Raw genomic sequence first — 12,781 nt, forward strand, 5'->3', positions numbered from 1 at the left:
AAACATCCGATATGTAGTGCAACATGCGGACATCCCCTTCTACTTTTAGTTTGGGGACTTTTTTGGTGGTTTGGGCGAGGCCTCGAAGTCCAAGTTCAGGGAAATCTTAATGCAGTGGTTCCCAACTTTGGGCCGAGAAAAGACAAATTGGACGGGTCTCAAGCCACAAAGGTTTGGATCCAGGGGCTTAACGCGGCGGTATTTAACCACCTTGCAAGGTTTGCAATTAATTAATCCATCACAGTTTACCAGAGGCCAGAGTGACGTCATTTAGTTTTCGTTGGGAATGAAAAAAAACTACAAAAATAAGACCTAGTTTGCAGAGATACCGAAGTTTTCTTGATCTCAGGAGCGAACTCTAACTACTAATCTTTCTATTAGTTAGTACCACACTGAAAACTCCTATAACCCGTGTCTCGTGGCTCATGCTGAAGTGTTTCCACTCCAAACTGCAGCAGCAGCAAGATCACTACCTGCTGAAATATTGCACACATCTGCGGTGTCAAAGGCCCGCTGTTGCATGTATTCCCTCGCTCCGCTCCTTTGCCACTCGGAGCGATGCAATACATCTAAAACGGGCACACCTCTCCGTGCAGCCGGGGCACTGTGGGTGGTTTATTAACGAGCCTGCTCAGGAGTCACCCTCAGTAAGCAGAATCTGGGGTGAAGGGAGCAAACATGCAAATGCACTTCTTCCCCCGTCGTTAATAACAAACCGCTCTGTCTCACAGCCTTTTCCCTTTTCCTCATCCTTGTTCAGCTTCTGTGCATCACAAGCTTCTCTAAGGTTTATAATTCTCCTCAATCCTTCAGGACCAGCTGGTAAAGGAGGACAACATTGATGCTGTGGGGAAGAAGCTGCAGGAATACCACAATCAGTACCAGGAGAAGAGCAAAGAGTACGACAGACTGTACGAAGAATACACCAAGACGTCGCAGGTACAAACGTGTTCTGACTGAAGATAAGATGCATGTCTCCCGTCCTGTTCGCTCGCTCACCACCTCTTCTCTCGTCCCTCAGGAGATCCAGATGAAGCGGACGGCCATCGAAGCCTTCAATGAGACCATCAAGATCTTCGAGGAGCAGTGCCACACGCAGGAGCGCTACAGCAAGGACTACATCGAGCGCTTCCGGCGCGAGGGCAACGACAAGGAGATCGAGCGGATCATGATGAACTACGAGAAGCTCAAGTCTCGGCTCGGGGAGATCCACGACAGCAAGGTGCGGCTGGAGCAGGACCTGAAGACACAAGCCATGGACAACCGCGAGACGGACAAGAAGATGAACAGCCTGAAGCCCGACCTCATACAGCTCCGCAAGATCAGGGACCAGTATCTAGTGTAAGTACAGAGACTTGTTAGGACACAGAGGATGAGAACACACACTCGTTTGTTTAACAGAGAGCGAAATATGTTAATGACCACAGCTGCATGTTTTCATGCTGTTGGAGCACTCTGAACTCCTCCTCTTCAGTTCATTAGGTTGGTATAGTAACTGAACAATAACTGTGCATCTCTCCCAGAGCTCAACATGACCCGAGAGTTCAAAGATATTCAACTTGCAATGATGCAAATAGAGACGAGCAGCAACTCTTTGCATGAACAGTCTTAGGAGGTTTCTTTTTCATGTTTCTAAGATTATTATTATCTTATTAGAAACTCATGTCTCGTCTCACTGAAGCTTCAGCTGCAGATTTTCTGCTGTATTTCCACGAACGAGCCGAGCTGGCCTCGCTCCGTGTGACATTTGTCGGTTAATTTCATTTGTGTTGGGTCTCATGCTCGCTCACAGCAGCACACACAACGTTGTTAATGAAAGGAGGCTTTTAAACTGATTCCTAGAAGTAATAATGGTTCTCTCTCTCTGCAGCTGGCTTAATCACAAAGGAGTTCGGCAGAAACGAATTAACGACTGGCTGGGAATCAAGAACGAGAACACTGACGAGTGAGTCTCTATTTTCTTCCTGTGGCTGAAGATTAAACACGAGGCTAACGCTGCAACTGTAAACACATCTGTGCACACAGAACTGTATATTTAATCTCTTTATTTAAAGTATTACATTTCTGTCCCCGTTGTTAAGTTCACCATGTTAATCTCTGGTTGTGTAACTGTGTGTGGGTGCAGAGGCTACTTTGTGAGTGAGGAGGATGAGAACTTGCCTCACTGCGATGAGAAGAGCTGGTTCGTCGGGGACCTGAACAGGACGCAGGCGGAGGAGCTGCTCATCGGGAAGCCGGACGGAGCGTTCCTCATCCGGGAGAGCAGCAAAAAGGGCTGCTACGCCTGCTCAGTAGTGTGAGTACATTTGCATTTTAAGAATTTCTCTCACCTAGTAATAGAAGTGACAGGAAATTAAAGTTTATTTATGTACTTTTAAACTTTGGCTTCTATTTTTTTTACTTAATTTGGGGTCTAACAGACCAATAGGTTAAAAAAGTTTTGGAATCTCTCCGGTAGATTGCTGCAGTTATGACACCGTTTGTCATGGCTGCAGTATAACCCTTTTACTCAGGTTGGCAAAAACAACTTAACAGAAAGGAACCATTCTGTTGGACAAGGAGAAACAGCAGTTGCATTGCTCTTTTCAAACCCACCAGACTCCATTGACAAAATGGCATGAGCTCTGCTGGTCTTCTGCTGCCTCCATCAGGTTACGGGTTTGAGTTTGTGTCATTGTGTGTTAAACAAATATTTCTGTTGGATTCAAACTTCCCATTTTAAACATCAAAGTCACACAATAACACAAACAAATGAACCGATACAGGCAGCGGTAGAGCAGCAGCTCCTGTGTTCTGTGGTGTAAAATCCCAGGTTTTGTCAATGGAGTCTGGTGTGCCTGCAGAGAGCGATGTAACGTCTGTTTCTGGTTTTAAAAAAAGCATCTTCCTCTGTAGCAAAAAGGTCTCTCTCTGTAGGGATCCTTTCTGTAACGCTGTCACACACTTAGAATATCAGTTTCCCTAAAAATCATTACAGCCAAAAAACACGCTTTCAACGTAAATGTTTACCTGTTATTCATGAAGGCCCCAACACAAGTGTATTTGGGCTGCAGGTTTAATGCACGACCAGACATCTTTATTAAATGTGTCTCCTCTGTGTGTCCTCAGTGTTGAAGGCGAGGTGAAGCACTGCGTCATCTTCAGCACGCCGCGAGGCTTCGGCTTCGCGGAGCCCTACAACCTGTACAGCAGCCTGAAGGACCTGGTGCTCCACTACCACCAGACCTCCCTGGTGCAGCACAACGACTCGCTCAACGTGCGCCTCGCATACCCCGTCTACGCACAGATGCCCTCCGGACGCAGATGAACCCCACCCCGCCCGGACACACCCCCACATAGACAACAAACCTACCCCCTCTTGGGGACGGGAGAGCGGGGAGAGTGAAGGAGGAAAGAAGGGAGGGGGGGGATTGGTTGAAAAACAAAAACAACCCCAACACCAGACCCCGTAAAGATAGAAACAAAGTAAACACTTGCTGCAACACACACGTCAGCCACCTTGGAGTTATATATTTTTACAAGAACATTTTCGGAGGGCATTCTTTCTAAAGACTGCTTGATTTGCACAAGGAAGTTTTAAATGTTTGTGAATGTGAAAAAAAAGACTGAAGGAAGGAAGGAAGGAAACGGAGTAGGAGACTTCAGAGTTTCAGGTTGACCCCGCTGCTACCTAAACTCCAGCTCAGACTTTTTACCAGAAACTCAAAAATACAACACGAAAGACGACGAAGACGACGAGAAAACATTCCCACTTTAAACCCTTTCTCCCGTTATTTAGATTTTCCCACTCAGATGATTCTATTCCCACCCTGACTGTCGGCCTCTGGAGTCGTTTTCATGTTTCCTTTGTTTCCTTTGTTTGTGGTAAATGCAAGAGGAGATGATGTCTGTTCTCTGTCCCTCTCCGTACAAAAAGCAAAAATAATGTAGCATAACGAGACAACGGACACTTGTTTGCTCGAGTGTTCCTCCATGTAGACTGCTGCTGAAGGGTTTAGGGGGAGGGTGGGGGGCACACGCGACACTAAACAGTTTTGTAGTCTTGAGAGAAGAAGGAGAAAAGGCTTGCTTTTATACTAACTGTTGTTTTTCTTTGCTGGAAGATAGTGTTGTTTTTTTTTAGTGTAAAAGGCAAAGTCACAGTTCAGAACCAGAGACCAAAGTTGGTGTGGAGAGGGAAGGGAAGTGGGAGGGTGGAGAGTCAGCCAGTGTGTGTGTGTGTGAGTGTGTGTGTGTGTGTGCGCGCGCGCTTCTTAGTTCTGTCTTTCTTTTTGTGAATGGAGAGGAGGAGTAAAGGAAAGCAAACGAATGGTGTGTTTGAGACCACACATAAAACCGAGTTTTGGGCCACGTGCTTGTGCACCAAAAAGCCTTTTTAGTTTTTTTGAAAACCAAATGGTACGTAAACAGAAAACGCCAGAGCCTTCTGTAAACACAGACGCCGAGCGAGAAGCACTTAGACGAGCCCCATCTGTGACCTCAGCGCTCTGCATGTCGCCTCTCCTAGCTGCCCTGTGGAAGTACAATGAGATGATTAGTAATTAATCAATCAGTCAATCCACTGCAGCATGATCTGCAACTAAAATAAAACATTGTGAGCACATTTCACACGGCTTTCAACCCGTTTAACAGTCTTTGGTGCTTTGCAGACCAACAACTCGGTGATTAATTGGGAAAAAAAGTTGCAACCTAATTCAGAGATATTTGTGATGCTCCCTGTCTCTACTTCCTGCAGAGCATGATGAAATGTTTCCATCCAGCATTTCCAGCGACTCTGACAGTCAGCTGGAGCGTTGTCAAAGCCACAGCAGCTCCTGGAAATATTAGTTTAACGGGAAGCACCGTGAGACCAATTACATGAACACAGAGCGCTGAGGTCACAAATGCTGCAACAACTTACACCAGACGAGGAAAGGTCACAGATGGTCGGTTTCACCAAAAGCTTCCTTTGAAAGGAGAGCATGGAGGCCGCAGAGTCTGACCATGCAGCCTGAAACCCATTTTATGTGTGGTTTTTAAAGAAAAGACGTGAATGAATATATGCTAACGACTGTGTGATTGAAAAACTGGGACTGTTTGTGTTTTTGTAACAAACCTTCAGAAATAATAAGCTTTGATAAAATGTTTTATGTGTAACGCAGAGCAGGTAGACGGCGGCGACGTCCCGAGCTGAAGACACAGGCTTTAGAAGAGAAAACTGAAAACTTGAAAGAACGTGCAATCTAGCGTTGTGTGGTTCAGCCGTCACGCAGAGAGAGAGAGAGTGAGATGCACTAAAGGTCCAAGAGATAATCAGAGTGCACAGTGAAGCTTTTGGAGTGAAATTTGTTTGTTTGTCTGATTTCTTAGTTTCCTCTTTTATTTGTTTTTTTTTACTCAGAACTTTTTGCCGGTGCTCGACTTTATAACCAGTGAAAAAAACACACAATAAAAACGATGTTAAAACGAACGACAAACACACAACCAAGTTGCATTCAATTCTTCCTGGAAATTTGAAATTCTGTATCACTGATTGGCTGTTGTCATGATGAACCTGCTCAACTATTGGCTGCTGATTTGGGGGGACATTTCTGAGACGAGGAACGGGGTCAACGTGGCCATGGATGTATTATTGAGGACTATTTGAAGAGCAAATATTAAGAACCTTTAGAAACGTTACGTCTGTTAAACACACATCACTTCTAACCTGGTTTAAATCACCAGTGAGCGTGAAGATGAACACGTCATCCAAGCAGAAACTGGAGCAAAATGGTGCACAGGCCCAGTACCCGGTGGACGCTCGCGGTACTGCAGCGAACAATTCCAATTTTAACATTTTAATTTCAACAAGTTTAAGAGACTTTTCTAATAGATTTTTCATCAATGGAGGTTTTATATTTGTTCAACATTTTTAAGCCGAGAAAAGCGATTAATTAATCTGATGTCATCTCAACCTAAAGTCTAAAGACCGACACTGGGAACCTTCTTTGAGGTATCACAGTCTCAATAATACATCCATGGTCGTCCACAGGCTGGTGTCCCCACACCGTCGCCCCGCCGCTGCCTGCCTGATAATCTGCAGCTATTACAAGCAAAGGTTAGCAGAGCTGCAAGGAAGGGGGGGAAGATTTGTTGACCCTGGCTCAACGGCAAACAAAAGCAGCTGTTCCCTACTCCCCCCGACCCCCCCACCACCACCCCCCCCCCGATCCTAAACCTGTCACAGGCTCGACACAAGCAGCACCAAAAACCTCTCTCAGAAGACGAGACGACGCTGGTTACAAAGTCAGATAAAGCACCCCCCCGCCCCGCCTCTGTTGTCTGCAGTGTTTTCCACAGTGTGATAAGAAGGCATCAGAGTGTATGGGCCACACACACACACACACACCTACACACACACACACACACACACACACACACAGGTACGTCTGAAGGAGTGTATCAGGTTGAAGGAAGAGGGCCATTGTTTGCAGCAGAGGAGTCATTGTGAGCGAATGATACAACATTGGTTGTACCCACCACGTGTTTATCTACACCCCCGTCTCAATGTCCTCCTCGACACCCTACAGTGTAGTCACCCTTGACGGTATCGCCGTCATCTGCCCCCACACACCCCTGCCCTTGATATAGGCCAATTAAATTAGGTAGATGAGCGAGGGGAGGCGAGGTTTATGGAGCTGAAAGCCATCGATAGCGAGCGGTCTCCCCTTTTTCATACTGGAGACTGAAGCGGTTTGGTGCGTCCTAAAGCCGGCACTGCTAAATGTAGTTTGGCCTGTTTTCAGACGGTAAATCGACTTTACCGAAGAGGTGAAATTTAACATTTCATGTCTGCTTCCTCTAATGCAAATGTTTTGTGCACTGAGAGAATTAAAATTGGACATGTGAGGGTTTCTGTCCCACCAAAAAAACTGCTAAATTTAGTTTGCAAAGTTTAAATAATGGAATGGAAACTGTTCCACTTTTTATGGATGATTTTCCATTTTTGTCCGATTATTTGCCACTTCAGAACGCCTTAAAAAGGAGGAAGGAAACAAAGGATTTACTGTGACTTCCACGTTTCTGATGGAGACGAGGATGGAGCAAGCGTGGCTCGCAAGTCCCTAAAAACAAAAAAGTAAGACAGAGATTAGCACGACTTTGCAAAGGGAATTGTTAATACAGCCTGCAACAGTTGTAAGTTATTTTTTTACAGTTGCAAACTAATAATTTTCTTGTGAAAACAGGCCGAACTAGATTTCTCTGTGAGCCCCAGTAGTCCCTCTCTACCATCCCAGTTTAGCTAAAAACTGTGAGGAAGAAAAACAAGAGACTGCATCAGCACAGGTGGACGCAACAGGTGCAGCTGTGACGATGAGCTGCAAACTATTACAATTTGCAGGGGGGTTCCAACTGCATCGTCCACCTGCGATGAGAGTCTGTTCTTCCTCTTAGACTGACAGGGGACAGCAAGGCGGGGTTTGTCGATATAATCTTGAATGTAAAAAAAAAAAAAAAGGATCAGTCCGGGTCCGAAACTGTTAATTTCTTCTTCTCGTTGTTTAAGCACCGCGGTCACAAAACAAGATGATCCGAACTCTCTCGGTGCTACCGGAAATGCAGGCCTGTTTCGATCTGACGTCTCCTTCTCAACGTTTCCGGTCATTAACCCTCAGGTGTTTCAAGTTTACCGTACAAACGACCACACAACGAAGCCAGCGATTTGAAGAAAAAAAAGAGATAAATCAGGGTTTTTTCTGCATCGATTCTTAAATCACTCTCAGTCGATTAAGCTAGATCCCCACCACTTTGACTTTTGTAGTGTCCTCACTTCAAGAGGCTTGTCCCTCATTGCTTCCTGTAGCTTAGACACAGCACCATCACCAAAAAGGATGTCGTAGTCTTTCCTTCCCCTCCATCACACCACAGAGCGACGGTTTCATTTCCTTTTTTATCAGCTGTCTTTTGTTTTTCGAACAGGGAACTCCAAAAGTCCCTAACTCTATTACTTGAACTATATTGCATTGCTCACTGTTGAATGTCTTTATATGAAAATATACATTTATTAAAGAAAAACAAAAAACGAAGAGTTCCCTTTTGTTTTATGGTGAGCAGAGTTTTATGACAGATGTACAGTATTCGTTACAGGCATACGTAGAGCTAATCTAGGAGGGAAGGAGGCGCTTTTTGAAACTTTTCTCAGAGATATGTTCGGATCTTTTCCTTCACAGAGGGCTTGTCTGAAATTGCACACATTATCAACTACAAGAGACTTGTGTTAATATTTACCTGAGTCACATTTACACGGAGATGTCGTTATCTATCATATATATAAAGCTGAAATATATTACAGTTTGAAGGGTTGTTTTGAGTCGTAGTCGCTGGTCTTTGACTGTTTTTCGTTCCCCTCCCCCGAAACATTTAGACCAAAGATTTCAGTTGATCCTTCGGTTGTTGGAAAGGGATGTTTCAGTGATGTTTTTATCTCCATTGCCTTGATATATTCACAACTCAGAAGATAAAACCATGTCGTGTGAATGAGTGTCCCGTACAGATAGCTAGGACTGTTGGTTGATCTGTTTTGTGTTTTAAAAAAAAAAAGAGTTCAAACAGGTACTTTTTTTTGTGGCATGTCAGGAAGGATCCGTCTTTAAAATCCTCGTTCAATGATGTCCGAATGGTAAAAATCAATCAGATTTAACTTGTTCTGCACTCTTCAGTTTATGTGCTGTCCATATAAACTGACTTCTGTTGAGGATTTTTAAAAGAAAACTACCAAAAGTCCCAGAGTCACAGCTTTCTCACTCATGCTACTTCATATATTTGCACATGATGACCGTAGCTGGAGTTTAGTCCTGTTTGCAAGTTTTCTATTTGGGTGTTGAAAATGTCCTGCAGAAATCTCAGTAACGTGCACGTGATCACATCTGGTTTCACATGGCTTTAATAACAACAAGTTAAAGTCTTGTGCACACAACATTAAGGATAATTGATGTTTCTTGTGCGCACGTTTTGGGTCTTGATTTCTGGCCCTTTTGGCATCCCGTACATTTTTTATGTTACAGGGGCATTAGAGCTCCGTTCAATTTATCTTTGTTCTGTACACCTCGACATGATTTGACTTAAGCTAACTGGCTGAAAAGAGCGATGTGTGTCATGAAGGCAGATCTCTCACCTCAGACAGCAGCTCAACGAGTGGAAATGTGGCCGGTTATATGGAAGGCCGACAGGGACGATTTTGAAGTCGCATTATTTTTGCATTAATTTGTGCGTTTTTGAGGCTTCTGCGGGACAGTTTCTCACTCCGCCACAACATGCAATATTCCCTTTTCTATCAGCGGGGGGTTCGTGATGGAGGGGCGCATGTTTTCCCTCAGGTGCATCGACCCCCACAGGTGTTTGTGAACGGGCAGGGTTTTAGCTCATAGTAGTATAAGAACAGGCGGAAAGACGAGCAGTTACGGAGGGTTACTGGGACAAACCAAAATATCTGTTTACTTTTACAGACTGTTTAGTTGAGTATAACTCAACGCTAACTCAAATAACTCCAGGAAACAGGCTTAGGTTCACCTCTCAGAAAACAACGGTACATTCAGAGTCTAACTAAAGGTGCAGTCTGTGTAACAACAGGTACAATAAGCCTACTGTTATCTGAGTGTTTCTACTCACTACCACCCCAGGACTGTTAAAATAGCAACTGTCTGTTGTTCCTCTACTACAAATACTACTACTCGCCCTCGAGCAGATCTGCAAAGTTTTATTTGCAGCGAGGTTTGAATATGTTTGTGATTCTCACCGAGGAGTCGTGTTGTGTTCTTACCACTGCTTATCTGATCACAGTACCCAGCACAGCTTCGAGGAGTAACAGCTTCTTATATATATGAAAATAAAGAACTTTTAAAAAAACAAAAAAAGATTTTAAAAAAGTGTATATGACACCCCCCTCCCCCCTCCTCCCCCTTTTAAGCCCTTTTTTGACATACGTACAGATCCAGCATGCATATTTGGTACTCTTGACTGTTGTTTTTTGTGTATAAAAGAAAAATGGTAAAAAAGATGTCTTTGAAAAACAACTGTTATTTGTCTGTTTATGGTGTATTCAGATCTGAATTTAATAGAGCAAGTTTAACATCACTGCTTACAGCTGAAACAAGTTCCAGTCCTTTTTGTGTCAGTTGTAAAACGCTAAAACGACGAGACACTGAGGAGGAGGAGCGGCACTTTACAGATGGCGACTGATTCAGAGTTTTTCTTCTGTCACAGATCCTGTTCTGCAAACTAGTTTCAGTCTTCAGGTGCATTATGTACCTGCAGACGACTTTGCAGAAGTTATCAGTGACAGGAAAAATATCACTCCCAGCTCCTCGAATACGGCCGTTATTTGCTTCAACGTGTGAAGATTGATGTAGACCTCTCGTGTCGGATTTGCACGTGAATGGCTCTGCAGTAAGCAATAAGACATCTGCAATGTGCAGTTAGACTTTCAGAATAAAGCTTTACACATTTTAAGAGTTTTGGACGTGCAACAAACGTTCACACGTCAGCAGTTTAGTCGTGTTCAGGCGCGGGCAAGCTTTGGGTTTAAATAAGAAGTTATCTAGCTCCGTCAGGGTCAACAATGACTCGTGTTTTAACACCAGATTTTCTGAATGAAAGTTAATGTGAAAACTAAAACACAATATCCCGGCAATAAGCTAGAAAACAATGTTAAGAAATGGAGCCATTTAGCTCATCGTATTCTGGAGCCTTGGGCCGATGGACAAGCTGCCATATTTGATGCTTTGGGAAATTTTATCTTGATCCGAAAACCATCACAAACATCTTCCTCTGATGGCAAAAGTATAAATCAGATGACTTCAACGTTCAGGCTGTGAGACCAGCAGCGAAGCCTCGTGCAGGACTGCGCTGCGTCTGACTGTAGCCGTCCTCCTCCTCAGTGTTCCCCTCTGCCACCTGCTGCCAGCTTCTCTCAGTATTCTCTCTTTGAAATGGTTTTGGCCCGTCACAGTTTCACTTTACTTTCTCGTATCGGTTGCAATAGTTTGTTGGTTGTAGATTCTCCATTTGTTAATGAGCTGATCTCATGTACGTTTATCAGTGGAGCTCCACCATATTCAGTTCTCTTGCAGAATAAAGAGAATATTTTGTTCAAATACAAACATCAGTGTCTGTCCTTCATTTAAGAACCTTACATTCTCAGTGTTTAAGGATGTGTTATTACGCTGCTGTTTACAGTTTTAACAAATAGTTGCAGATTGATTTTCTGTCAATCAAATAATTGATTATTGATGTATGTATGAGTTTTAAAATGTTGGTTTATTTTGAGTCGTTCCTGCAGCTCAGTTTGTTAAAACCAGCAGAACTGCAGGTCTGTACTTTCATTTAAAAAATGCACAAGAATATTATTTCTGTCGTTCACATAACCAATGATTAGTTAGACTTGACTTTACTGCGTACATTAAAGCAAGTATTGTACTCAAGCGCAGTTTTTTTGGGGTACTTATGTAGCTTTATACTCCACGCAAAAGTGAGAATATTCCACTTTTTACTATACACTTATTACTCTTTGAATTAAGAAGAAAAACAAGTCATATTTATCTTATTATGAGCTTTAACGAATACATCAGCGTCCATCAGAGAGCGACGGCTGAACTGTGAAGCTGCTCGTCTCTGTTGGTGCTGATGATGAGTAATAGGTTCTGTTCCAGCTTTGGTACAAACTTTACAACTTTACAAAGCGACCGACGATTAAAGACACTAACAAAAAAAAGAGGGAGTTTAACAACATGGTGAAGCACAGCGTGTCAATATGTGAAAATATTGATGGACAAACATTACTTTGCGTTTAGGTGATGTTTTTATGCACCTATTTGTTGTGAAAGCGTCTTAATGTCGTAAAGATCAGGGGCTGAATATCTAATAAAGCCTTCCTGAGAGGTGCTGTGTGAGTAAACTGTAAATATTTTTGACTCCAGAACTTTGCCTTGCCTCATATTATTAAAACATACTACTCACCTGGTTGGACAGTCTCGCTTCCTCTGATTGGATGGTCAGTGGACACCGTGGAGGCGAGCTGATTGGCTGATTAGCTGAGGCGAAAAGAAACAGTCAAAATTTGTGTTTGTAGCTCGTAAGTCCACAGACACCAACAGTTTCTACGGTTACAGAAACTTTTGACACATTTTATCTGTGAGCACAAAATATTTCTACAGCTGCAAAAATTATTTAATTTAACTGTGTGCCTGCAATTTTCTTACATGCACACAAAGCGTGAAAAACAACCGCAGGCTGCGACATTATTTGTGAGCTCAAACTCGTTTCGACTCCATAACTTTGTCAGAATATTCAAACATGCTGCGCCCCCCTGACCCTGCAAAAAGAGAGCGACAGGGAGCGCTTGCATTCGGACAAACGTGCAGACAGCAAACAACAACTGGTCACGGGATGTCAGCCTGCAGCCTGCAGTGACAGCTGTCTGAAATGAACGAGTCCTCCGCAGGTTCAAAGAGAATCAGTCGATTGTTTTTTCACAACATTATCACCGTAGAAGATTCAGAAGCAGCCGAGGATTTTAGGGACACGAGTTATCCAGCCTGGGATTCTTTTCTTTTATTCATTAAAAAAGGCAGAATTTAATGTTAAAAGGGATCTCTCTTCTGCTACTGAAGAGTTATTGAAACTCAAAAACAAGTTGAATGGAATGAAGTCCTTTTACGTGTGTGTGTGTGTGTGTGTGTGTGTGTGTGTGTGTGTGTGTGTTTGAACCCGTTGGGTGAAATCAATAGTGTGTGAGCCTGAGTGATTCCTCTATAAATGATTCCTG

General features: G+C 43.5%; 1 protein-coding gene across 3 annotated transcripts in view; it reads left to right on the top strand.

The window, feature by feature from the left end:
* pik3r3b (phosphoinositide-3-kinase, regulatory subunit 3b (gamma)) overlaps positions 1-11,117 on the top strand; it is a 217,059-nt gene extending 205,942 nt beyond the window's left edge. For all 3 annotated transcript variants that reach the window (XM_069679827.1, XM_069679828.1, XM_069679829.1), the window contains 5 exons: positions 814-939; positions 1,022-1,341; positions 1,871-1,945; positions 2,126-2,296; positions 3,109-11,117. In XM_069679827.1, coding sequence (XP_069535928.1) covers positions 814-939; positions 1,022-1,341; positions 1,871-1,945; positions 2,126-2,296; positions 3,109-3,307 — 891 coding nt within the window. In that variant the 3' untranslated portion in view covers positions 3,308-11,117. The remainder of the gene's footprint in view (positions 1-813; positions 940-1,021; positions 1,342-1,870; positions 1,946-2,125; positions 2,297-3,108) is intronic.
* The last annotated feature ends 1,664 nt before the right edge of the window (positions 11,118-12,781 follow it).

The sequence above is a fragment of the Semicossyphus pulcher genome, unplaced genomic scaffold (assembly GCF_022749685.1).
Source record: "Semicossyphus pulcher isolate SPU_LCO1_2020_fin unplaced genomic scaffold, fSemPul1.0.p SCAF_4, whole genome shotgun sequence".
NCBI lineage: Eukaryota > Metazoa > Chordata > Actinopteri > Labriformes > Labridae > Semicossyphus > Semicossyphus pulcher.